The sequence below is a fragment of the Sinocyclocheilus rhinocerous genome, unplaced genomic scaffold, assembly GCF_001515625.1.
Source record: "Sinocyclocheilus rhinocerous isolate Xijiao unplaced genomic scaffold, SAMN03320098_v1.1 scaffold254, whole genome shotgun sequence".
In the NCBI taxonomy this organism is placed as follows: Eukaryota; Metazoa; Chordata; class Actinopteri; order Cypriniformes; family Cyprinidae; genus Sinocyclocheilus; species Sinocyclocheilus rhinocerous.
This window is the reverse complement of record NW_015628690.1, coordinates 1,574,436-1,601,998: the sequence shown is the minus strand read 5'-3', so window position 1 is coordinate 1,601,998 and position 27,563 is coordinate 1,574,436. Positions and strand designations below refer to the sequence as shown.

General features: G+C 35.9%; 2 protein-coding genes across 3 annotated transcripts; both read right to left on the bottom strand.

The window, feature by feature from the left end:
• Positions 1-3,589: 3,589 nt before the first annotated feature.
• LOC107738254 (GTP-binding protein Di-Ras1-like) lies at positions 3,590-15,877 on the bottom strand. 2 transcript variants are annotated; one of them, XM_016549977.1, is made up of 2 exons: positions 15,844-15,877; positions 3,590-4,932 (listed from the first exon to the last, which is right to left on the bottom strand). In XM_016549977.1, the coding sequence occupies exon 2, from the start codon at positions 4,895-4,897 to the stop codon at positions 4,301-4,303; it is 597 nt and encodes a 198-aa protein (XP_016405463.1). In that variant the 5' UTR covers positions 4,898-4,932; positions 15,844-15,877; the 3' UTR covers positions 3,590-4,300. The 2 variants fall into 2 exon arrangements, with proteins under 2 accessions (XP_016405463.1, XP_016405462.1); XM_016549976.1 differs by lacking the exon at positions 15,844-15,877 and adding an exon at positions 11,013-11,121.
• A 6,422-nt stretch (positions 15,878-22,299) lies between these two features.
• On the bottom strand, positions 22,300-27,190 carry LOC107738186 (receptor expression-enhancing protein 6-like). The gene is made up of 5 exons (XM_016549915.1): positions 26,768-27,190; positions 25,492-25,585; positions 24,676-24,814; positions 22,589-22,757; positions 22,300-22,422 (listed from the first exon to the last, which is right to left on the bottom strand). Exons 1-5 carry the CDS (start codon positions 26,883-26,885, stop codon positions 22,388-22,390), a joined length of 555 nt encoding a protein of 184 aa, XP_016405401.1. The 5' UTR covers positions 26,886-27,190; the 3' UTR covers positions 22,300-22,387.
• Positions 27,191-27,563: the final 373 nt, after the last annotated feature.

The following is a 27,563-nucleotide window of genomic DNA, read 5'->3' as shown; positions in this document are numbered from 1 at the left end:
AAATAGTTTAACCATAATGTATGTGTGTGTGTGTGTGTGTGTGTGTGTGTGTTATTATTTTTATTTATTATATGCATTGTATTTCTCATATAATCATTATGTATTTCTCTTATATATCATTGTAAGCACTGGACATTTGGAATTAATATAAATATAATTCATATAAATATATATAAAAAATATAATACAAAATATAATTAAACATTTAAATCATTATATATGTGTATGTGTTATTATTATTTATTATATGCATTGTATTTCTCATTTAATCATTATATATTTCTCTTATATCATTGTAAGCACTGGACATTTGGAATCAATATAAATATAATTAATATAAATACATAATGAATATAAACAAATAATAAATATAATTAAAATATATATATAAAAATAATATAATATAAAAACGAATTAAAAATTCTAATCATTGTATGTGTGTTATTATTATTTATAGTATGAATTGTATTTATATAATCATCATGTATTTCTCGTACATATCATTATAAGCACTGCACATTTGGAATTAACATAAATATAATTAATATAAATATATAATTAATATAATAATAAATATATATATATATATATAAAATAATATAATATAAAATATAATTAAAAATTCTAATCATTATATATGTGTGTGTGTTATTTATTATATGCATTGTATTTCTCATATAATCATTATGTATTTCTATATATCATTGTAAGCACTGGACATTTGGTACCTATATAAAATTGTCAGTTGAACAAAAGAAAACCTGTCTCTACATTTTTAGTTCCTTAAATTAGCCATCCTTTGCCTTAATAGCATGGTTTTCAAGCTCTTCTGCAGCACTTACTAGAAATGTAGTTCTCTTTCAGATAGTTTTACATTGACTATTCAGTCTGCTTTGTCCCATAAAACCCTGGGTGCAGCACAGTTGATGCTTTATTGAATGGGCTTTTATGCATTACTGCTTTGTAAATTACATCATTTGTGTATTGGAGCACACCTGGGTCAGCCGAAAGTGTAGTGTGCCTCCTTATGTTGCCATGGAAACCAGGTTTAGCACATGGGGCTACAATCAGATGTTTTGAGAGGGGAAAACAGACAGACTTTTTGCTTTCATTTTTTTTATTATGAAAATCAATTTGCAGATTTATTAGAGAATATTTGCAGGTATATCTATACATATATATTAGTACGTATTTTCCTTCATTTGGGATGCGTGAGCACAGCATACCATGTCTGGAAGACTATTGCTAAAGGACATATCATACACAGTAGTAGCTAATAGCTATAATAATTAAAAAAAGAAAAAACTTTTGTAAAATATTGTACAAAAAAGAAAATAATAAAATGCCGAGTTGAAAAGTCACTTCACAGTTTTGTTGCTTGCCCTCATGCTGGCTAAACATCAAGTGGGACCATGCGTAGTTTGAATTATGAAAAGGAGGTCGGCATTTACATATGTTTCACAATACATTCCATTACCCTTAGGCATTTAAAGTGCTCACTGTGTAAACCAGATTTAAGATACCAACTGAAAAATGCATGAAGATAATCCAGATGTACACTAAAGTCCCCTGGGATTCCAACCAAACACATGAAGAGCTTTCAAAGGAATTGTGTCCATGTCTGTAGGTTCATCCGACAAGAGTCAGTGATGACTTCTTTACAGCAGGGGTCTCCAAACTCGGTTCTGGAGGGCCGGTGTGCTGCAGAGTTTAGCTCCAACCCTGATCAAACACACCTGAACTAGTTAATCAAGGTCTTACTAGGTATACTAGAAACTTCCAGGCAGGTGTGTTGAGGCAAGTTGGAGCTAAACTCTGCAGGACACCGGCCCTCCAGGAACGAGTTTGGAGACCCCTGCTTTACAGTGTCATATTCTTTACATACAGTTTACAAATATTTACAATAAAATGTGCATGATATGTGTTCAAAAAATGATTTTATACACAGAACTGGTGGGCATTGGCATTGCGGAGGCAAGTCAACCGAAAGGATCGCAGGTAGCTGACACTCTACAGAGAGCGCAGACTTCCCATGCATGTAAAATGCAAGACGCTCTGCAGTTTTCCTCTCGTGCAGCTTGCAGAGTCTGATGGTATCAGCAGTGTGACTCATACGCCAGCCGAAGGAGCTTTATAGAGATTGGACACGTAGATTCAGGTATAACGGATTCGAATACAGTCACGATAGATGGATGAGGCGTTGTTCTGAATTTAGCAAATTACAAAGCCATAAATCAGCAAAACTCTGCAGAGTGATAAAAGAGGGGATTTTTATCATGATATGACTGCATAAACCATGCAGAGCAGAACTGCTGTCACCAGTAGGGAGGTGGTAAATTATAGCACCATTTTAAGGGGATGAATGTGTTGGTGTGGCATCCAGGGAATTAATATTAAAATATTAATCATATACATCAATCAGAGGCAACAGGCTGAGTCATAATATTAACTGACAGCAAACCGGAAACTATATAGGCCTATGACTGACGATATTGTTTTCTGTTCTATTGCAATGCTTGTCACAGTATATCATTATAGCTACTGTATACAGGGGGTGGGATATAATACTCTTCTACTTATTTATAATGCTATTTTTCTACCTGCGCCAAAATAAAATGTATGGTTTTCCTCGTGTGAAATGTTATCATTCATATCTGAGTGTTTAATATACTTCTTTTTAATAAGTCGCTTTTTACCACAGGATTATAATATGTCACCAAAATTGCTTAATTTACAAGTCTAACAAAATAAACCATATGAATTCTGTCTTATTTGTATTAGTTTTCTGAAATGTTGATGTGTAAAGCTTTCTTTTTCTACTCATTTCTGGTGTACCCTGTTCAATAGCAAACCAGCACAACATGGATAAACAATGTTGTCAGATCTGTAATGCACAACCTGAAAACATATTAAAGGGGCTCTTTCTCACATCAGTGTACAAAAGCAATCAGCTGGTTAAATAAAAATATAATGCTATACAATCAAGGCCTTTTGAAGATTTCTTTTGTCAAAGGCTGATTTGCAGTGTGATTGCATTCTCTTACCGAAACTGAAACAGGTTGGTGGCGTTCTTATAAGGGTCACTGAGAACACAAAAACTGAATTGTTTCAACCCAAAAACTCCTGTAATGTCTGGTACAGTGATGTAAATAAAAACGAACATTTTTGTTCAAACATTTCAAAAAAATTTAAATGTTTGAACATGAAATGTTTGGTTTCTTTATCCTAAAACTCTTATAACTTCAGGTGGCCATATTATATATACTCTTCTGTGTTCACATTAGTCTCTATAAATAGGGTAGAAGACTTGCTTCCTCAATTTAGTTTTGCTGCCAAAATGCACCTCCTGCAAATGCATTCATTTCCTGATTGACTACATTTGTTATTGTCTCAGTTATACAGTTATAAAATATGAGCAGTTCATCTTGAGAAACATAAAAAAAGAAGATGGAGATTCTGGCTCACTCTAAATTACTAGGGAGGCCAAAAGTGTCTCAATTTTGAGCAGCTGAATTCCAGAGATGATGATGAGCGCTTGCTGCTTTACATAAGCATGTGTGCATCTGCATGAAATATGTGTCTATATGCTTTCAGATTTTTGATCTGCCTTGATGTCACTGCAGGTAATAATTTTACAAAGCATTATATGTTTCTCTGGTATTTTGCTAATGTTTAACAAAATCATTGTCCTAAATATCGGTTGGTATTTTTTAAGATATAAGGGCATGCAAAAGTAATCATCAAAATGTTATGAGGACAACAAATAAAAGTGCATTCTACACAACCTGTAGTAAAGTATTAAAGGGTGGTTTGACTATATTGTTATATAATCTCATACTGATGCTACTTGCTCAACTCAATTTGAATAAATATACAAAACAAAAGTTTAGTTGTCATTATGCAAAGTCTTATGTCTGGATACCATCTCAAGGCCGATATAAAGCCTGACTGCTTTAGCTATGCAGGAGCAACCATTGAATACAAATATTTGCATCATGAACTCAAAAAGGGTTGTTTAGCAAGCGATTGCTGTCTGAATTTTTCTCAGATGTGAGAGATGGTGGTGATGCTCTGTAATAGAAACAGACAAGGCAATATGAACAGGCCAGTGCTTGTTAAGGCCAAAGACTGTGGTGAAGGATGAAATTTCAGATGTCAGTGTAAAATCCTTGTTATCGGAAATAAGCATGAAATGTCAAATAACACCATCTCCATTCATTTTTCCCTCCTCAGTTCCTTTCCTTTGTTATTTTATCACTCTATCTCTCCGCTTTATCTCACCATGTCTCTAACAAGCGCTCTACATGACGCTGCATTTCCCCTTCAGCTTGTCAGCCCGGCTTTGCTTCCCAGAATGCTTGCCATCGATGTTCAAACTCATGTTCCTCTTCTTCTCCAAGTTGAGAAGCTCCTGGAAAAGCTCAGTGACATTGTGGTTAGTCTTAGCCGAGGTCTCCATGAAAGCAGACTTCCAGATCTTGGACTGGGCCTCTCCATCCTCGGTCTTCACTTCCCGTTGAGTCTCATCACTCTTGTTTCCCACGAGCATGATGGGGATGTTCTCTACGTTGCCTTTGATAGCAAGAATCTGCTGGTATATGGGCTTTAATTCTTCCAGGGATTGCTTACTTGTGATGGAGTAGACCAGGATGAATGCGTGACCCTTGGAGATGGACAGACGCTGCATGGCAGGAAACTGGTGGCTGCCGGTTGTGTCTGTGATCTGCAGGGTGCAGACGCTCTTGTCACAGCTGATCACCTGCCGGTACGTGTCCTCCACCGTTGGGATGTAGGTGTCCCGGAAAGTGCCTTTCACAAAACGGAGCACCAGGGAGCTCTTCCCCACACCCCCTGCTCCAAACACCACCACACGGTAGTCGTTGCTCTGCTCGGGCATCTTGGGCCTTCAGCTGCGCCACTCGATTTCTAGACCTAACAGAGGGAAAAGAAACATTTAGATGATTGTGTATTGTACAGGGGCTTTCGAATATTTTGATTCCAAGTACCACCAAATATACCCCTCAAATAATTTTGGTGTAGAATCAGTTTTTACTCACAAACAGTTAAATTAATAGCAAGTAACAAGTTATTTGAAAACCGCTTTTGAAAAGCGTCACTCCCAAATAATTTTTTACAGTGTATATGGACCCTCTTCCTAAAGACTATATATTTTAATGTACCCATTTATTTTAAGATTAATTCATTTGATTCATATTAATACAAAATGTGAAGAGAGTGCCGTTTGAAATTTTCTTCTAAAATGAGCATTTTTCTCAGGCTCCTATGTGTAGGTTCAGTAATTTCACTTTAATGGCAATGAATAGGTTCTTGATTGACAGGAATGATTGACAAGCAAAAAAAATGTCATCAATCACCAAACATGCTGATGAATGCTTGGTTCTATTTCTCACAACGAGTAGCCATGTCCACTATGAAATCTCACTCCTCAAAAAAATAAATAAATAAAAATAATTGTAAATTAAACATCACATTTATTCTGACTGGCTGTGATTGTGGCATGTCACACAGCGTGTTCAGTGTATACAGAAAAATTGCTAGTGAACGGAAACACTTCATCACATATCCTATTTAAATCCATTATGCTTTAAACATTTAACATGATCATAATTTATTTACTGGATATTTATCTAATTCTAAATTACAGGTATGATCCACAAACACATTTAGAGATGTTTTGCTTAGACAGGACTCAAGTGGCTTTTCTGAAGAAAGAGACATGAGCCTTGTCATCCATCATGCTATTATGAAATCACATTGCAACTCATCATAATGTATCTGTGCTTTGCCCTCAGACACTCTCTTGCTTTCGCTGCAGTTTATAGCAGTGCATTATTTATTGCCTCAAGAGCCAAAACCATAATTCTAAACAGTTTTCTGCTCCTGAGCACACTAGCATTCAGATTGAAACGCTATGTATCAGTCTGAAAGTAAAAGAGGTTTTAGATTTTTTTAAATAAGCTTTTATATGTGCAATTTAATGTTCTCATGAATAATTTAGCCAAGACACAGACCATATCCATCAGTGTCCACAAACCACAAACATAGAACACACATTGAATTGTGTATAGATTATGCAGAAGCAAGCAAGAACACAATTTCCAGGCTTTACACCGATTTTAACTTCAGTAATCAATACCTCAATTTCACACCAGCAGACGAGGGATACTGAAAGACACCTCCAATGAAACTACCACAGTTCTATCGAAGTTTCTGCTGAACTTGCATCACATATACTATTCATATGATGGCAGACATGACAGACATTATTTGTCTCAGAAACCTTGAGCTGATTATAATACAGCTTGATTCAAAGTGTGATTGTTTATTTCATTAGTACTGTTAATTTTGGCATTTGTTCAATGATTTACTGTGTCTGTGGTATTCTCTATGCTAGTCTTTTTAAAGTGATGTACTGTATGTGCACATGTATAAAAATAAAGGCTCTTTAATTGGCATCTAATATTTCACCCAAAAAAAACTGAAAATTTGGAGAAATTTAGCATTACATCACTTGCTCACCTATGGATCCTCTGCAGTGTATGGGTGCCGTCAGAATGAGAGACCAAACAGCTGATAAAACAATAATCCCCAAGTAATCCACATGACTCCATTCCATCAGTATACATCTTGTGAAGTTGGAAGCTGAGTGTTTGTAATAAACAAATCCATAATTAAGACATTTTATCTTTAAACAGTTGCTTCTGGTCAAAATACAAGTCCACAATCCACAATAATGCTTCCCCCAGTGAAAACGTCCATCCCCTGTTGTCCTCTCACGTCAAAATCCCCCAACATATTTATTTAAAACTATTCTGGATTGCTTTCACTAAACAGTACTTGATGTGTGCATATTTCTCTCCTGATTCAGACAAAACGACTTTGTCATTGCAGAAAGAAATATTAGATAGAGGACTCATATTTTACTACAAACACACAACTTTGTACTTCACAAGATGTTAATTGTTGGACTGGAATCGTGTAGTACTTGTGGATTATTGCGATGCTTTTATCAGCTGTTTGTACTCTCATTCTGATGGCACCCATTCACAGCAGAGGATCCAATGGTGAGCAAGTGATGTATTTCTAAATTTCTCAAAGTCTGTTTCAATGAAAAAACAAACTCATTTACATCTTGGATGGCCTAAAGTGTATATAAATTTTCAGCAAATTAAAATTTTTGGGCGAACTATTCCTTTAACATCTATGGAACCTTTCCATTGCACAAACCCTTTTGGAACCTTCATTGTCTGAGTGTAGTACCATAATGAAACATGCATTGCATAATTTGTACTACAGTTTTAATGATTGTACAAACAACGACACAGTGAATCTATATCTTGTGTATGGGTGATCTAAAGGAATGTTCATATGGTAATTCATGAGTTATTTGAACATTCTGCAAGTGCAAGGTTTCGTAAAAGATATTAATGCAAAATACAGTGTTTTGAAAGTTGGACAGCCTGTTGCAAGTGATGACTTTTTTTCGTCAAAAAAGTTTTGTGTCAGGAAAATGACATCAAGGTTCTGAAAATAAAAAAACTATGTGAAACCAACGATGTCTCTCAAAACTGGCTTGCTTCATATTTTCATCCAGCATTATGACACCAGGTTACTTGCACTCAGGGCTTAAAGTGCAGCGACATGCTTGGCAGGGTGCAGCAATCCCAACAGCAGTCAAGCTCTCATCTGAGAGAAGCCCTGGTGCCTCTCCGCCTCTCTCTCTCACTCTGCGCGCTGTCAAATCAATGAGCAGAGGACACTGAGCCTTTGATCAATGCTAGTGTCTGTGGATTTCAGGCCTCTGACAGGCTGCCGGTGCTCCCCTCTCGCCCCTCTTAAGGTGTCACACTTGTTTCTGCGCTGTGATTGATGTCAATCTACCTTGGAGTGCTGTGTTATCTATTCTATAGGGCCAGAGAGCCGCTGAGCTTATTAATGCTGTTACAGCGTCTCACTACTCCAGCCAAACTCCATTATAGATTAAGTTTGGCACGAGGAGAGATTATAATGCATGTCCCTCATTCAAGGTTCTCCCAAGCTCTCTCACAGCAATGTGCTGATGCTGCCAGAATTGGGAATGACCTTGCTTTTACCGAAGTGAATGTGGAATATATCACTCAGACATTAGGATTCGAAAGGTAATGTTTGCTGAATAGCACACGGGCGCCTTGCCACATGCTCTTAAACAATCACAGTAAATGGAAGTGCAGGCTCAGTATGCTGGCGGTTCTGTTTGCAAACCACACACTCCAGGACCATGCATACAGAAGTCGGAAACAACAGTATATAGACAAATGACCCTATATTTGCTTTCTGGGCTTATTGTGAGCGAATCATTGGTGCATGTTATTCCAAACAAATTAAAAGTTCTTCCTAGTTTGTTTTGAACAACTTTCCTTTTCTGCTGATATCACATAGGCCTCGCTGGATAATGTTTACTAATAGCTAAAGAATTATTTAGGAGCAATTTCAATAAATTGACATTTGGTCTGGGCAAGCTGTCAAGTTTACCAAGTTTAGAGAATGTTAAGAGTGTTTCAGAAAGTGGGCCAAAGTGAATGAGAAAACTGTAAAAGAAATTCATACTGTAGATAGAAGTTTTTCTACTTGAAAAATGTCACTTTTAATTAATTGTTCTACTTGCCGATTCTTCGTAATTTTGAAGTTTACTAGCAATTTCTGAGTAAAAATTTTGTTTCCACACTATTTTTTGTTCACTATTGTTATCTGTTTTTGAAGCGTGTGAACAGCCGTTTAAAGTGAATCACTGCATTGGATTCCACAGGACACCCATCAGGCCGAGTCCATTAGCCTGAGTTTGCTCTAATCTGAGTGAGAAGCTTTGCAGCATAATATGCTGTCTAAAGAGCTGCTTTCTCTTTATCAGTCAAACCAGGCTTTCACTCTGCCATAAATGGCAGTTCCATTGTCATATCCCCATGGATACCAATATTCTATTGAAGGAAAAAAAGTATTTTCGGTTCAGAAATTACTCTTATTCTGTGGGAATCAGATATGCCTCGCTTTACTGCATACTAAAGACATTGACAGGAGATAGAGAGGCATCTGTATGCGCACATTAGTGTTCACACTGAGTCTGAGACCAATGTCAGTGTTCTGGGAAATCAAACTTGGGTATAAGTGTTGGTTACTGCATGTGCAGACTGAAAGAGAAAGGGAGAGTGGGACGAATATTAAGAGGGAGGGGTACGGAAATGGAAAAATAGCCTTGGTGCCATTATGTGCATGACTTAGTATTGTCATTATCTATTTCTTGTGGTGCAAATAAAAGCTAAGCAGAAGGGGTTTTTGTAACTGTGATCAAAATTGATATTTCTAAACAATAACTTAGTCAAACAACAAGGGGAAAAACAGATCGATGAGTATGTCTATAAGTGTTTCTTTTGGTTGCTGTTCAGATAAAATATCCAGATGCACTGCAATAATGAAGAAATTTACTTTAGAACCGAATACAAAGAATTTAAAGGGATAGTTCACCCAGAAATGAAAATTCTGCCATCATTTATTCATCCTCTTGTCCTTGACTTTTCTTCTATGAATTCTGAATTAAGATTTACAGTTCTGTTTGTTTGTTTGTTTTTTGTATTTAAAAAAAAATTAAAAGATAATTGTGATCATGCAATTCTGAAAAGATAAGTCTGAACTGTTAGATATAACCTCAAGGGGAAAAAGTCAGAATTGTGAAATAAAATGCTGCAATTACTTTTTTTGTTTTTTATTCTGTGGTGGGGGAAAAAACAGTATTGCAAGATGTAGAAACAGATTTTTTTTTTTTAAAAGCCAGATATAAAGTCACAATGACCTTTTTTATTCTTTCATTCTGTGGTGAAAACATGCTTTCATACAAATTTGTATGACTTTCTCTTTCTTTAAAATATCTTCCTTTGTGTTTCACAGAAAAAAAAAGAAAGTCAATCAGGTTTGGAATGACACGAGGGTCAATAAATAATGACAAAATTTTCATTTTTAGGTGATTTAACTGTTTAAATCTTTCATTTAAATGCAAAATGCCCAACACTCTACAAAGTTATTATTGTCAAGAAATCACTGCTGGGTCTTTATGCCACAGACGTGTGCTTGTGTATCATACAGTGTTTACAGTACAGCAGCTAAAAATTTGGACTCATAAGGGGAGCAGGGCTATACAGCCTATAAATACCCCATATACCATCTGCCATCTCTCTGCGCCAAATATTGCTGGATTAGCCCAGACTCACTCATTCAGCTGTGCAGGGCCATGAGAAAATTCTGTCTAGATCAAAAACAGAGTTGTAAATAAATACTGGCCTGACTAAATCTACCACATTTGCCTTCATAAATCTAACACATTTGCTTCATAGTAGTCAGTTGGGCCAAATCAGATTCTATTCTGGGAATTTTTAAATACAATACATTTCCAAATATGTCAAAAATCATAATTAATGCATATACTGAAAGCAAAATTAACCTTATAGAGCATATTTAATAAACACTTGACATGCTAGATTTCAAAGGAATAGTGTTCCTAAAAAAATGAAATTCTGTCATCTGTCAACTGTTTTTGTTTATACAATTCAATAGTCAAGTCAATAAAGTTTAAAACAACACTGGAACCGACATTCATTGTATGGACAAAACAAAAACTTTAAAATATATTTTTTTGTATTACACAGGAGAAAGAAAGTCATACAAGAATGACATAAGGGCGAGTAAATAATCACAGAATTTTCAATTTTTGGGTGAACAATGCCTTTAAATACATCCCTACCATAATAATAATAAAGGATTTTAATATGCATAAAACAGTTCTGCACAAGTAATCATTCAAATAATTTAAAAGTAACAGCAAGCAACTATCAATAAAGTCAAATACATGTTAACAATATACCTGGCACCATAATGGTACTCTCCAACCTCATGAACTCAGAACAAATGACTATACATGACAGCTTCAGCTGACTGGCTAATTGCTCTGTTGCATTTTACCTTACCATAAGTGTTCTGCAGTTTTACTGTGTCCCTGCCAGCATTGCAAGAAACATCTCTCTTGCTCTTGTCGATCAGTCCGTCAAACAGATTGCTCCTCTGTGGACTAGGCTTAGAGGCTAATCATTGTGCTTTACCTCGTCTGTCTGCTGGATGTGCTTCCAGTGACCCAATTCAAAGGATTTAAAATTCCCAGCATGCATCCATGCCACAAAGCAAAGCTCCTGTGATACGAGGCCGGAGCTGAGGGACAGAGTGCATTAAGGTCTGATATATTAGCTTAGAGATCATGTCAGATCTTTGAACTAGATAAAGACCACTGTAAACTGCAGTTTATCCTGAGATGATAAAGTAATTTTTTTTTTGAGAGGCTTTGTGCTTGATCCCTTATACTGGCCTACGCACTGGCAGACAACCTGCATCTTAAAACCTTAATACTGAGATTTACATTTAAACATTATGCTCAGCCATTGCAATGCCTTAGGGTATAAGGAGCTAAATCAAATGCATGGATTGTCCTCCACAAATAAACTTGATTGATTTACTATCATTAGCAAATGACTGGAGGTTTGCTGCCCGAGAACTTGAACATGCATGTGGCCGTTGGCTAGTCTGGTTGCTTAGTACCTTTTCTCCATTAGCTGCTACACCTCGAATTAATTGTTAATAACATTGCAGCTCTCTAGGCAGGAATTTTCTCGGCTTAACTGGTGAGGTTAAGTGGGTGGTAAATGTCTATGAGTTTATATACTTAATCAGTTAATCTCAAATGAGCATGCTTATTAAATTCATCATGAGCATTTCATAAATTTCAAGGATAATTGCAGTCTTTATGAGAGTGAAACAGTCACATGGTTTGATCTCTCCCCTTTGAACTACATCTGTCTTCCAGGTAAACTTTTAATATATTTAAAGAACAAATTAGTTAACACAGATTTAGACAGATTTCTTAACATTGGGTGTAAATCAGACGATATGGTCTGACATTGATTCTTTTAGCAAGTGATATTTGCCGATACCTCAAAACATGCTGTGATACATTTGCGTTTTGATTAGATTCAGGGGTCTGCGATTGATATAATTAATATTATGTGACTTTTTTATACTACCAGTTACATAACTCACAAATATACCTAAAATATAACATGAATATTTAATTGAACTCCCGTAAAATTGCAAATCCTGTATCCCAACTGGGACATTCACACAAAAAATATACTTACGTTTTTTAATTAATATAAAAACATAATGATATCATTAATCATCTGATGACAGCTCATTATTGGCTTGTGCAATGAGAAAAGCAATAACAAAAGCCAAGAAACTCTTCCAGTCTCTAAAATGTGCAAATCTAGTATCCACTCCAGTTGTTGAAAAAAAAATGCATTTATATAGAAAATAAAATATATATATATAAAAAACACATTTAAAGAATAAAGTGAAAACTTGTCAAATATTTGATGACAGCTCAGTAAAATGCATTTGTGTGCAGATGTGGCTAACATGAGAGTGTCAAATTGGTACATCTTAAAAATATATATTGTTTTTTTTTAAGCGTTGCATTTGATTGATCCATCAATCCATATTTATGTATTGTTTCTCCCCTAATTTCTAGTCTATATTACGGTTTGCTCTGAAAACAACCATTCATTTCCTTGTTTAAATCACACAGGAGGTTGTGGCAACTAAGTAACATTAGTTTACTTGGTTATACATTCTGCATCTGTCAAGGAGTGCACACAGAAGTAAAGCCTCGTAGTAGTGGACTAAAAGAAGAAAACATCTTGTCACACTGCTCTTAAGTGGCCTGCTCACTATAAGCTCTTGCAGGGCTGTTTCGGCCGGAGCTCAGAGTTTTTAGGAGCAGCAGAGACCAATCTGTCACTATAGATTTCTAAGAGAGAAGAACAGGCCTAATATAAAGTAGACCCACCAGGTTAACACCTGACCCCCTCAATACAGTGATACACTCTTAAAGGTGCACTCAGTACCCTATACCCTTATAGTGCTATTTGAGGGGACATAAAGTTCACTCATTTAATCCCACATTGCAACTCAAAGGTGGAACCAACGTACACTCAACACTACACTAAAGCTGGGGTTCTCAGCTCTGGCCCTTGAGGCCAATTTTTCTTGCTCCAACTCTAATCAAACACACTTGAACAAGCTAATGAAGGTCTTCAGGATTATTAGAAAGTTACAAGCATTATGTTTGATCAAGGTGAGCTAAACTCTGGAAATGGACATCGAGGGCAAGAGTTGAGAACCCCCGTGCTAAAGAATACCCAACCACTGTGAAAGCGCTGCTGAATGAATTCTTGCATCTTGCGAGAAGATGGTGTCCCTAGCACCTCTGGTGCACTCAGTGTCCTAATTTACTTGTTGCAATTGACTCATTAAGAAGACTATATTAGTGGAGTAATGTAGGGAATAGTGAATGAGGGGGAGATTTCGGATACATCAGGGGTCCTCAACTCTGGACCATAAGATCCACTTTCCTGCAGAGTTTAGTTACAAACCCAATCAAACACACCTGAACAATCTAATCAAGGTCTTCAGGATTACTACAAACAGACTAGATTGACCTACTATTGGGAGATGAGAGGGTGTGTATTACTTACTATTGTAGAAAGTATAATTGTCAACTTGGATCACATGTGCCTTAATAACCAATCACATTACAGCCTTGACATCACTAAATTTCAGTCAGAGTTGTGCAACACTCAATCGCCGTTTACAGAGATACCATAGGAATGAATGAGAAGTGCTGTAAGCTGAATCCCACCTGTCGCAAAAAGTCAGTGACTTCTCTTATAAAACGGCAATTTGTGGTGTAAACTCTAAAAATAGTTCAATCCAAAAGTATAATTTAGTGTAAAACATGTTGAAGATTAGCCGATAGGCTGTTGAATCATTAAATGATTAGCTGTTTCCTCTAAAAAGCTGTTTATTCAGAGTAGTGAAGCCTCTCCTCCACTGACATCCATTAAAAAAATAAGAAAACGGCCTCTGGTCTCCTTTCCCACGTACTGCCAAAGCAGAAGTATTAGCATTAGTCGTTACGCTTTATTGGCTAAAGGTTACAGGCTTGCCTTCTAGTGGCTTTTCTACAAAGTTGCAGGTAGGTATATCTAATCCAGGTTGGAGCTAATCTCTACAGGAAAGTGGATCTCGAGGTCTAGAGTTGAGGAACCCCGGGATACATCCTAAATTTTTGTTCATCTCTTATTTGTCCCAATAGTTACAACAGTTTTGGGCTTCATAGTGACATCTACTGGCAAGGATGCATTAAGTTTGTGATTTGCTGATGCTTTGCAACAAGTCTTTTGGTCCTTTCCTTTATTTGTGTTTATGGTCTCATACCACCCACATCCATTCTCTGACAAGGAAAAAAATTACTTTAACAAAATAATAGACCATCAGTTAACAACCTTTGAGATCACAGCAAGTCTGTCTTTAAAAGTGTATAAGATATTGTTAAAATCAGTTTCCCTATGGAGAAATTAATCAATTTTGCAACCATAACCCAACTGTTACACTCTGCATGATAGGACAGGTCATGTGAAGTCAACATGGAAGCATCCATGAGGGGCGACCCGCTCCATTTAAAACTTTTTTTTCTAGGCCTACGACTTAAGTTGTCATCTCACGTTATTGTACATAACATTTATAACTCAAATTTAATGTACAGCTTATTTATCTGCAAAACTTTTTAATTAGCAAATAATGACTGAGTGCACCTTTAAATCCCATTATAGGCCAGATGAGGTGAGGATGTCTAAAAGGCTTTAAACATTACTACTATTACTACTTCTGTTACTAATAAAAGCATAGGCTACTGGAAAAGTGCTTCGCCCTTTTCTCATTCAGCTCGTTCCAGCATTCTATTATTGCCTCTGGTGCAATACTAAAAACTGAAGCACGTCTGTGAATTAGTCTCCATATAAATTGCTGCATTAGATTCCATTATGAGCGCAGCCTGCTGCATCATCTTCCGCAACAAGACTACCATGGGGGTCATGCATTGGCTCTATACGATGATATATTATTATACTAATGCACCCAAGAGGACGTCAGCAGCGCGCGGATCCTCTTCTCAATGTTCACGTTGCACAACCAAATCAGACTCTTTAGCCCACTATTGCTATACGTTCAGCCGTTTAGTCATCCAAAAAAGGCCTTTTTAATGATGCAAAGTTACATGAATATAGCCTACATATATTTCCAATTAAATGGATGACTGATCCTGCTGGTTTACTGTTTGTCGCACACACTCGTACATTTATCAAACATTGAAAATGTATATGCTATGTAAAAGCCCTAACGCGTGTATGGAAATCCCCACGGTCTCTAAGACTGCAGGCAGTTTGCACCAGTGTATCTTATACATTTTATATCATCATGGGGCCGGTTGTTGGACACACACAGGAGTAAACTATGAGTTCAGCATCACCATATCATACGCAGCCCGTTTCATTCATAAAGAAGCGACTCTCCATAGCGCTGGTGGTGCGGCGATTCACATGTCTATATGTAGCTACGTAAAGCCAGCTTTTATTTAGAATCGTGTTAAAAAAAAAATCGTTTTTGTTACTATGTGTTGTTACAGCAAATGCCATCATGACAGTCGTGGTCAGTGCAGCTAACGATTTCCACACAAAACAGAAAATGCTGCAAGTATTCAGCAGTCAAAGTCTAACTGAAACCTGTGTAACGCTTGTCCGGGTTGCTTATGCTGTGCTCTATAAAAAAATCAAATTAAAAAGACACAATATACCAAAGGCACTACATGAATGAATTGATTTCATACATCGGCGCGCGATTCGACTCACCTACCTGAACTTAACGTATCCCGCGTGACTGATCTTTGACTGACAGGACAGATGAATGACAGCCTGCGCTAATAAGGTACTAAAGCATTTTAGACTAATAATGAAAACGTGATAGAGTCCAATCTCAACGGCAGTCCTCTCTCTCCCTCTCTCTGTATCTCACTCACTCACACACACACTCACACACACCCTCCTCCTCAGAATCTCCACTTGCTTCAGATAGAAGGTGGGAGATTTTTAACATATTGCCTACAGGAGGCGGACAAAATAACAGAAGCACCTATCAATAAATAATGAAAACGTGATAGAGTCCAATCTCAACGGCAGTCCTCTCTCTCCCTCTCTCTGTATCTCACTCACTCACACACACACTCACACACACCCTCCTCAGAATCTCCACTTGCTTCAGATAGAAGGTGGGAGATTTTTAACATATTGCCTACAGGAGGCGGACAAAATAACAGAAGCACCTATCAATACAGTGCAGTCTCTCATTTTACTGAATTTTAATACAAACTACTCCTAAAATTCAGTACAAATCTAAAATTATTTTACATTTAAAGCACTGAAACTCAAAATGTTAGATAGATGTTTCATAACATAAAAAGCCCAAATATAAAAATGTAAATATAAAATTTATAAAAATGTAAATAATTTTAAATGATTGCATTTTAAAAATACATTTAAATAAATACATTTAATATATATTTTTAAATAAATTAAATATAAAATGTTAAAATAAATTTAAATACATTTAAAAAGAAATTTTAATAAACACAATCTAAATAAACTTTTTACAAATAAACATACATTCAAAATAAACGTTTAAAATAACTTTGACATAAAAAAACACATTTAAATAAACATTTAAAATAAGGTAATTAAGGTCAATTACAAAAATACAGGGTGTCAAAATCTAAAAATGAAAAGAAAATTGACAAACCATTGTGGTTCCTCAGACTGCAGCTAAGGCAGAAACACTTTAAAGGTGCCTCAAATACTGTGTACTCGAGATTTTTCAATATACATTTTAAGTGTTTTATAGAGGTTTTCAAGAGGGTCCAGGTGTGAACAAAAATCTAAGGGATCCCCAAATGGTGTCTCAAGTATATTTTAATTTTTACAGTGTTTTGTGCTCCTTCTCTCTGAGCCTGGAGGTGCTTTGGCTGTTGCTAACAAGGCAGATAGAAGAATGTTAGTCCCTGTCACAGACTGAATCTTTGTGTTGAATCTTAGCGGATAATGGTGCAGAGTTCCTTGCGGCAATTCCGTTTTCTTCATCTGGCAGCTAGACCTGGGAAGGGTGGCCCATCATAATCTCAGTTTTATACAATAATCTTTCAGAAGGCACATTCCCGTAAAAGTAACTGACAGAATATTGTGTATAATACTTAACAGGTATTGGTATCAAACAGCACAATTACACAGTATCTAACAAAGACCTCACCAAATAAAGAACTCAGATCAGTAAGCATTAAATCTGTATAAACTAACACTGGGAGTTTATTAAACATGCATACTCTTTTTGTGTGGAGAGACGGAGGCGGTAGACAACCAAATATAATCACAATAGACTGGGGTGTACAATTTGATAATAGCTTGCAGGAAGCAGGAGGCTTGGCCGCAAACAGCATGTGGATATTAGTCACCTCATAATAATGTCTGCCTTTATGTTCAATACTCTCCCATGCTTTTATGTCTTCCCCTTGCAAATAAAAAGAAATTAAATTGTGAAAAGCCATGTCAAATACTAAGCAACAACACAGAAAATTCGGTTAGGCTTTAGAGCAGATGATTTAAGTAAGCGATTTATTTATTTCTAGGAGGTATTCAGACATTTACATTTAGGATATTCTACAGTGGGCAAAGATATTTTTATGCATTTAAATTTCTCTCTACTGTTCAATGTGATTAACTAATTAAAGATTCGGAATCGGATTCATTCTTGGTCTTGACAGATTACATCAGATGCCACATTAAATCAGTGGTGCAGTTTGTCTCCCTCTTCCTGTAAGAATCAGTACTACATGGTCAAAAACGGAGAGATATTATATTAAGAAACAGAGCAAAGGCAACACTATGCATACATTAATACTTTTACTTCAAGATGTTGTGGAACTTTCTCCCTTTCGATTATCCCTTGCCTGGGCCACTATCTCAAAAAGTTTAAAGACAACCAATACTGATCCTGCTCTTAAAGACTCACCAAATAAAGAACTCAGATCAGTAAGCATTAAATCTGTATAAACTAACACTGGGAGTTTATTAAACATGCATACTCTTTTTGTGTGGAGAGACAGAGGCGGTAGACAACCAAATATAATCACAATAGGCTGGGGTGTACAATTTGATAATAGCTTGCAGGAAGCAGGAGGCCTGGCCGCAAACAGCATGTGGATATTAGTCACCTCATAATAATGTCTGCCTTTATGTTCAATACTCTCCCATGCTTTTATGTCTTCCCCTTGCAAATAAAAAGAAATTAAATTGTGAAAAGCCATGTCAAATACTAAGCAACAACACAGAAAATTCGGTTAGGCTTTAGAGCAGATGATTTAAGTAAGCGATTTGTTTATTTCTAGGAGGTATTCAGACATTTACATTTAGGATATTCTACAGTGGGCAAAGATATTTTTATGCATTTAAATTTCTCTCTACTGTTCAATGTGATTAACTAATTAAAGATTCGGAATCGGATTCATTCTTGGTCTTGACAGATTACATCAGATGCCACATTAAATCAGTGGTGCAGTTTGTCTCCCTCTTCCTGTAAGAATCAGTACTACATTGTCAAAAACGGATAGATATTATATTAAGAAACAGAGCAAAGGCAACACTATGCATACATTAATACTTTTACTTCAAGATGTTGTGGAACTTTCTCCCTTTCGATTATCCCTTGCCTGGGCCATTATCTCAAAAAGTTTAAAGACAACCAATACTGATCCTGCTCTTAAAAAAAGCAAAGTGTTGTGTAAATGAATAAAATGCTTCAACATTATTACCATGGCTCATATCTCAGTGAACACACAGTTTGCTTGCTGCTGTAACAGGTGCACTGAGTATGCCATCTCCACTACCATTCATAGTCCTCTTACAATAAAAAGGTAACCTGAGAACGCTGTTCCACTACAGCTCAGCTTTTAACATGATTAAACAATCAGACAGGGCTTCTAGCTTGCAGGAAGCAGGAGGCTTGGCCGCAAACAGCATGTGGATATTAGTCACCTCATAATAATGTCTGCCTTTATGTTCAATACTCTCCCATGCTTTTATGTCTTCCCCTTGCAAATAAAAATAAATTAAATTGTGAAAAGCCATGTCAAATACTAAGCAACAACACAGAAAATTCGGTTAGGCTTTAGAGCAGATGATTTAAGTAAGCGATTTATTTATTTCTAGGAGGTATTCAGACATTTACATTTAGGATATTCTACAGTGGGCAAAGATATTTTTATGCATTTAAATTTCTCTCTACTGTTCAATGTGATTAACTAATTAAAGATTCGGAATCGGATTCATTCTTGGTCTTGACAGATTACATCAGATGCCACATTAAATCAGTGGTGCAGTTTGTCTCCCTCTTCCTGTAAGAATCAGTACTACATGGTCAAAAACGGAGAGATATTATATTAAGAAACAGAGCAAAGGCAACACTATGCATACATTAATACTTTTACTTCAAGATGAGTGTTAAAGTAACACTGAAGCAGAGTTACCACTGTTGAGAATTGTGTGGTAAGTTTTCATGTCTACAAGCCTGAGCAGTAGTTGTTCATCTTCAACATTGTTAACGGTCGGTTTTCTTTACTAATGCTCAATCATTACTTAATTAATCGCTTAATTATCCCATTAACTTTAACTTGGCTTCAGTGTTACTTTAACACTCTGTAGATTGAGACAATATGTACTCTGAGCAGAGTTGATTTAACTCGGGGGATTTTGCTGATTCACACACACACACACACACAGACAGCTTTCATTAATGCTGTAAGGAAACAATCTTCATATCTTGAAATAATACTGTAATAGACTAAAAAGGATGCTGAAACAAATGTTTGAAAACAGACATGTTGTACAGCAGGATGTAATATCCCAGGGTTATCACGTTAAAATGTTCATGCTATCCATAGCATATGTATTCTGAACTTCTTTCTAACGTACAGTATGAAAAAATATTATTTCAAGCACAGCAAATATTTACTGTATGTTGAATTTAAAGGGAAAGTGTGCACAGGCTCAATGTTGTTTCATCAATTAGAACATCAAATGACCAAAATAACCTTTTACAATATACACATCAACACCAAAGTTTGTTAGTGGTTTATTTTAATGAGATTCTTAATAAGTTACTTAAATTATTTCAAGACTGTAAACAATTAATGTCACACAGTAACAAATGTCACGCAGTAAAATCTTATTGACATTAATCATTCACAACTATGACAATGCAGTTTTTTGCTGAATGTGAGTCTTGTGACAGGTGTACTAAAAAGAGCAATAGTACACATATTATCTACTGATTACTGCTTCCAAGATTTCCGGTTATAAAAAAAAAAATGACTGATGAAGTAATGGCCTGTTTTCTTTTACGGAAACTTGGAGCTTAAGGAAATATAATTAATCTTTTCAGGGTCAGCATACTGAAAGGGTGTAAAATGGCTTCATATTTCTCCATCTACTACAGAAAAAAACTGATTAGCATAACAGCTTTGTTGCATAACAGCTTAACAGCCAAAGGGAAATATTATACTGTGTTTTCTAATACCCATGTAGTGCTTTGATACCCTAACTCTGTTTAATATTACACTGCTAATAGAGAGTTATTCATAGCAAGGCTAAAACTGGATATATAAAAATCAAGGACCATGTAGAGTTATAAAAACAAAGACCATGTGAAGCTAAAATTGTGCCTGGTGTTTTAGTCAGACAACTCTAGTCGCACTCAAATTCTTACTGCAACTCTCCAGAACCAGAAACTACACTGTCCACTGCATATATATATATATATATATATATATATATATATATATATATATATATATATATATATATATATATATATATATATATATATATATATATATATATATATATATATATATATATATATATATATATATATATATATATATATATATATATATATATATATATATATATATATATATATATATATATATATATATATATATATATATATATATATATATATATATATATATATATATATATATATATATATATATATATATATATATATATATATATATACTGTATTTCCAAGCTGCCCTACTTGTGTTCATGGAGTCCATTTTTGGGTCTCATTTTCTAACCTAAACCCACAATACAACAATGACCCAAAACAGCAGTCTACAAAATCAGCCCCTATATTTACCAGTCTTAATCTCTCATGACATCTCCTTTGAGTCGTAACCCTCAATTTGCACTTCATACCTTTTCTACTCAAATTCCAGTAGAAATTTTGAATGCCCCCTTGAGTCAGAGCTCCAACTCAGAAACTCAGAAGAACGGCAACAACCTTGCCTTAAGAATCCAAAATGGCTACTCAGCGCATCAACAGTAAGTCAAACTGGTTATTTGCACTTCTGTATGTCAATATTGCACGATAAGTCGATATATTGATTATTGCGACAGGCCTATCAGTGTCTCAAATTAACAATATGTACTTTTATGTGTTTTAATGACTGGTACTGCTAACAATAGACGCGTCCATTTTGGTTTTCCGACTTGTGTACTGGAGCACTGGCAAATCGGGTGTGACGCCATTCCTAGCTCCAACATCTAAAACAAATGGTACACCGACAAGGTGAGCCCTCAGACCCAAGCAGTTCATACACTCAACTACTTCGATCACTGAAGCCATAAATGGGCCACCTAAGACTCCTACACAAAACTGATCCTTCAAAAGTCTGAAGTTCAAGGTCATAAATGTCAGCATAAGTGATCTGTTCAAGCCTAAAAGCACATTACACAAAGGGAGATATGACATGGACAAACACACTAATGCATAGTTATCATCCAGAGCCAGCAAATTTACCATCATATATCAAAACATATGTTGTTCAAGGTCAAAACAAATACACTAAAAAGACTAAATTAAATAACTTTTCCTGAGACACAACAGAAACCACTTAAAGTTCCAAGTATTATAACAAAAACAAACTATTAATACAAATTTGGACAATATCTTTAATATGTAGGCATAGATCTTTCCAGTTTTATTTATTAAAAGACAGTGACTTCAACATTTCTTTCATTGGTCAAAGTGCTAAAATATAGGATGAACACAAAACAGAAATGTGAAATTAAATTAAATAGTATCCCAAGAACATTTGTGGACCATTTGAGAAATTCAAGAACATTTAAGGGCCATGTTTGGGCTGATTGTGCTGCCTGGCTCAGATGCAGTTAAGATGAATAATTTCCGTGGGGTTAGTGACAAACAATATGGTAGTCAAAAATAAAAAGGCAAATGTAAACACAAGGCTCCTGGTAAAATTATTCTTCATATCACCACCTTCGAATCATTTATTCTTATCACTGTTCAACAATGTGAAGCCTGTTGGGAAAAGGCAGAGGAAAACAGACCTTGAGTTGGATCATGAAGACATCAATGCAAAACTAAATTAATAAGTCAAGTATTACATAAGACACAACCACTAATTTAATAACAGACTGAAAGTCAACTGATGATGGATTTCTGATGACAGGACGTTATGGTTTACCTTCCTTTGCCACACTCTCTGCTGCACTCTTGGCCTTTCCACTCAAGTCGCTGACAACATTGTCGAATGCGGCTTCATGTTTGAGGAAGAAAGGTCTCACCACACGTGTGTATATGACCTGAGAGCCATTCCAGGAGACCGGAGCCATGCACCACAGCAGAAACAGGCACTGAAATACATATATGTCAGCTACACATTTGCTGCCATTGTGTTCAAAAATAAGATTTCTATTTCAAATAAATGCGGATCTTTTCCAAGCTGTTCCATTTTCTATTCAGATTTCGATTCAATAAACAAACTTGAAGAAAAAAAACATGTTTCACAGTTTCCAAAAAAAAAAAAAACTATTAAGCAGCAAAACTAATTTCAACATTTATAATAAGAAATTATATTAGAATACCTGATCAGGAGTAATAACTTTTTAAAATAGAAAATTATATTAAAATGTAATATTTCACCATTTCACATATTATTATTATTTAGTAACTACTATATTTTAATGTATTTTAAGTGTATTTAAGTTAAATTAAATTCTTGGTCAGCATAAGACACTTTTAAAAACATTTCATTCAACCTTTTGAAAGGTAGTGTATAATATGTACAATATGAACAGAGTTAAAATGCTGTAAAGTGTGTTAATATTCAAACACTGAGTTAAAGAATACAGTATTGAAATTAAGCTTTTAAAATATTTAATTAAAAAAAATTGTAGTCTATTTTAAATGTAAACCACATTTAAGGCTTACGTCAACACATCTGAGGTCAAATTCATGAAACATTAAGAATGAAATTCTTCTTAACTGCTATTTCCTTCCTACTTTCTTGCTTATGTTAAAAAAAATTGTATTCCCCAAAATACCACTAAAAAAATTCTTATCTTTTCTCTTGTTCTTAAGACAAAAATTAAGGAAAATTCAAATTCTTGAAATAAATCTTGTTAAAAATCATTGTAAATTAATTCTAAAAAAAATTAGGATAACTTACAACTTGTCATAAAATAAAGATATGGTATTTTAGGAATTTACTGGGTTATTTCTTATTAATTGCTACAATTAAGCATTACAACATAACACTATAATGCTTGTTACTATCACTAGTGATTTGCACCAGTTCTCTGAAGTGACACTGATGATTGAGAATGTAAACAGCAATATCGATCATGATTATGCATGACAACTTTTTACTGATTTCAGAATTCAGTAACAAACAACTCTACAAAATAGTAACCTTAATCTTAGCATATAAATACAACAATTTTCTGCAACATTCATCATATTAGAGTGGCCATACACAGGACACATTCATTGTAGCAGCCCACAGAAACACACACACACAGATACAACATGCAAGTTCTTCACCAAGAACCAATCATTTAACGCCAAAGCCTGTGATTTTTTTCTTAAGAAAATTCCTAAGATGTTCTTAGGAAAATGAGAACTTCTTAAGAAATATTCATGAAGTACACTTAGGAACATTCTTGCAAGCATCATGGAATTTCACTAAGAAATGTCTTAATCTATTTCTTAAGAAGATTTCTTGTGAATCCGGCCCCTGTAAACTATTCACTGTTTTTGTGCTCAAACAATCGTTTGGCGTTGACATACAATTCACCTACTTCATGTCAAACTAATCAATACATGCTTTAACATCTATTCTAAGCACATCCACATCAAACTCTCCAAATTTAATGGATTTATCATGCCATAGTGAACATCTAATTAAGAATGATTTTTAATTAGGACACTGAAATTGAAAAAAAAACAAAAAACGCATGCATATTTAAGATCTCAGCTCAACTTAGTCAGCTGCTAGTTCATTTGTATAAATTGGCTATAAAGCACTCCGTCAAATTTAGAACAAGGATCAAAATTGAAATGAGGCTGTTGGTTGAGTTGGCAGTTAGTCGGGCATACTAAATATACACTATGCAAAACCTCTCAGCATGACCTACATACCAATACATTTACAGTCCTCCTACAGCAAGCTAACATACAGCGAGGTGGATGGCTTCTAAAACAGATCTCCAAAATACATGCAAATACGCTCAAAGAATAAAAGAAATATATTTTGATACTAAAACACCTTACCTTCCCAGCATAGTAAAAGGGAAACCAAAAGAGGAAGATATCAGAGAAAAATTCAGCCACACTGAAGAGTCCATAAACCACCCAGTAGATTAGCCATTTGGTGTCATCTTCTTTATTGTTACTCTCAATGGCTTTGATGCTGCATGAGGAACAAAATGACATGTGAAAACAGGCCGGTCAGTGTGGGTTGCTCTCATTATTGTGCTGTGCAAACACATATGTGCGTTTCTCCAGGTCTAGCATCTGCACCAATACGCATACTAGACATCTGTGAAATTTGACATGTCATGCATACTTACGAGGCATACGCTGGGTATGCAAACCCAATCAAGTTGCAGAGAAGGGAGGCACCATATCCAAATAACAGATAGAGTGCCACAATAGATACTGCACCTGCAGAACAAATAGAGACACATGATCACTGCCATTATTCAAATGAAGAAGGGCATTTAGGAGCACTGATGACGTTGTGTTTGGTGTCAGTTTTGACACCTAACATGAGGAAAGAAGCAGAAACAAAGGCTGCCTATTTGTTTATATGTGAACATATGGAAAGATGTCTTAATTATGTAGACTAGCCACTGCAATTCTGCACAGGCACTTGAGGACATAGGCTACTACATGGTTAAAAATAACCCTTGGGAGCGGCTATTAGTAGAAGAAATTAGACCCTGAGAGATCTTGCAAGGAACAGCCACACCATACAATATAGATATTTTAGGTAACCAGTCAATGCAGTTGAACAATTGGACCCAATAACGCATCTGATAATGGCTACTAGACATCTGTGAAATTTGACATGTCATGCATACTTACGAGGCATACGCTGGGTATGCAAACCCAATCAAGTTGCAGAGAAGGGAGGCACCATATCCAAATAACAGATAGAGTGCCACAATAGATACTGCACCTGCAGAACAAATAGAGACACATGATCACTGCCATTATTCAAATGAAGAAGGGCATTTAGGAGCACTGATGACGTTGTGTTTGGTGTCAGTTTTGACACCTAACATGATGCAAGAAGCAGAAACAAAGGCTGCCTATTTGTTTATATGTGAACATATGGAAAGATGTCTTAATTATGTAGACTAGCCACTGCAATTCTGCACAGGCACTTGAGGACATAGGCTACTACATGGTTAAAAATAACCCTTGGGAGCGGCTATTAGTAGAAGAAATTAGACCCCGAGAGATCTTGCAAGGAACAGCCACACCATACAATACAGATATTTTAGGTAACCAGTCAATGCAGTTGAACAATTGGACCCAATAACGCATCTGATAATGGAACTTGATAGATCATTTGCTTGATGCTTCTCAATCCAGCATGTGGTTTTTTGGTCTTAAAACAAAGAGCAATAACAGATAAACAGATGTAAATGCAACAGGGAAATGGCAGATAGCCCTCGGGGGTAAAAACTGATCGTACGGCATCTGTTCTTGTCACACAGACACGCAAAGCAGAGTAATGTTTGATACATAAATGACTCCTTTTTAATTCGAAGCTCTTTGATGAATCGAGTGAACCGATTCTCAAAACCGGTCTACTCAACGAAACAAACTGAATCAGCTTCAACAATTCATCGACTCAAACTATGAAGTGTTTGTTAATAAAATCTTAATCTAAAACTTTAAGAAACAAGAATATGTCTCTACAATTGAACTTAGAGAACACAATAGCCTATACCAAGTCATGTCGGGGAATACAAAAGATCCGCTGAATCGTTGTTTTGTTCAGAACCCGCAATTTAAAAGAACCGATTCGGAGAAATGACTCGGACTTTCCTGGTCTTATCAGTATGACTCCCAGAGCCCTTTGCACTCATTTGCAACATTTACCAAGTCTTTACAGATATGGGTGACACTAACTTAAGTCACGTATTAAAAGAATAAACTCATACTTTTCTCAAGAAAATCAATAGCCTATTCAATTGTAATATTTACAAAGAAAAACATTTAAACTCGCACAAGCCCAACAAAGCCTGACAGCTGATAGCCAATAGGCTACAGCTTAAATACATAGGTTAAGGTATTCCTGACTAAATAATTAAATCTGCTTCCAAACCAAAGATTAAAACCAGTCACGTACCTGTTGCAATGTACTGTTTCTGAACTCCAGTTTTTTCCTCTAAAACCGCTAGAAAATCCGTTACTACATTCTTCTGCTTAAAAAACGCTTCGTAGCGTTCTGTAACAGTATTTAACATTTTGTCCTTCCTCGTTTATAGTACAGCAGAATGTAGTGACCACTGCCAGAATTGTAAACTAGTTTTCCAAGCCAAGCAAACTAACACTTGCAGAAAGTTTGTCCCCTCGCAGCAGCACAGGACTGGCTCATTACAGGCGGGCGCAACGCGGCTGCGCGCAAAGTCTACGGCGACCAATAGAAACTAATACAAATATATTATTCCGCCTCCCTCACAGGTGATTACGATTCTGTGGAAATGCTGCGTAGGAAGTTGTGCTGACTGAGAGCACGATAGCTTTGAAGGAAGGAGGCGTGTTGGAGAGCTTGTAATTAAAGTAGGCTATGGCTTTCTTTTTTCAGAAACAAACCAGTAAGTAGCCCCTCACTGCAGAACAAAGATCCAGGGGGCGGGGTTGGATCCACATCTAGGGGGTGGAGATCACAGACATAATAAATACCTAGACGCCTCATTGGCCGCTTTGAGCCGTTGCTGCGATACGTCAACGCGTCCGCCATGTTTGTGAAGGCAAGACTGCCTTAAAAATAAATGGAGGTAAACGGAGGAGCTGCGGTTACATTTTTCAACCGATTTCAGAGGTTTGTGATCTACATGGAGTTACAAATAACTCTGCCTCCAGTTATTTAGTTAGGTTTAATGAGGCGTCTAGGTATTTATTATGTATATGGTGGAGATGGG

What these genes read in the sequence shown, in the direction of transcription:
- LOC107738254 (XM_016549977.1), bottom strand. Translation starts at nt 4,897, where the DNA reads ATGCCCGAGCAGAGCAACGACTACCGTGTGGTGGTGTTTGGAGCAGGG.
- LOC107738186 (XM_016549915.1), bottom strand. Translation starts at nt 26,885, where the DNA reads ATGTTAAATACTGTTACAGAACGCTACGAAGCGTTTTTTAAGCAGAAG. An exon ending in GAAACAGTACATTGCAACAG is followed by an intron (nt 25,586 to 26,767) that starts GTACGTGACTGG and finishes TTTGTTCTGCAG; the next exon opens with GTGCAGTATCTATTGTGGCA. An exon ending in CCTTTTACTATGCTGGGAAG is followed by an intron (nt 22,758 to 24,675) that starts GTAAGGTGTTTT and finishes TATGTATTTCAG; the next exon opens with TGCCTGTTTCTGCTGTGGTG.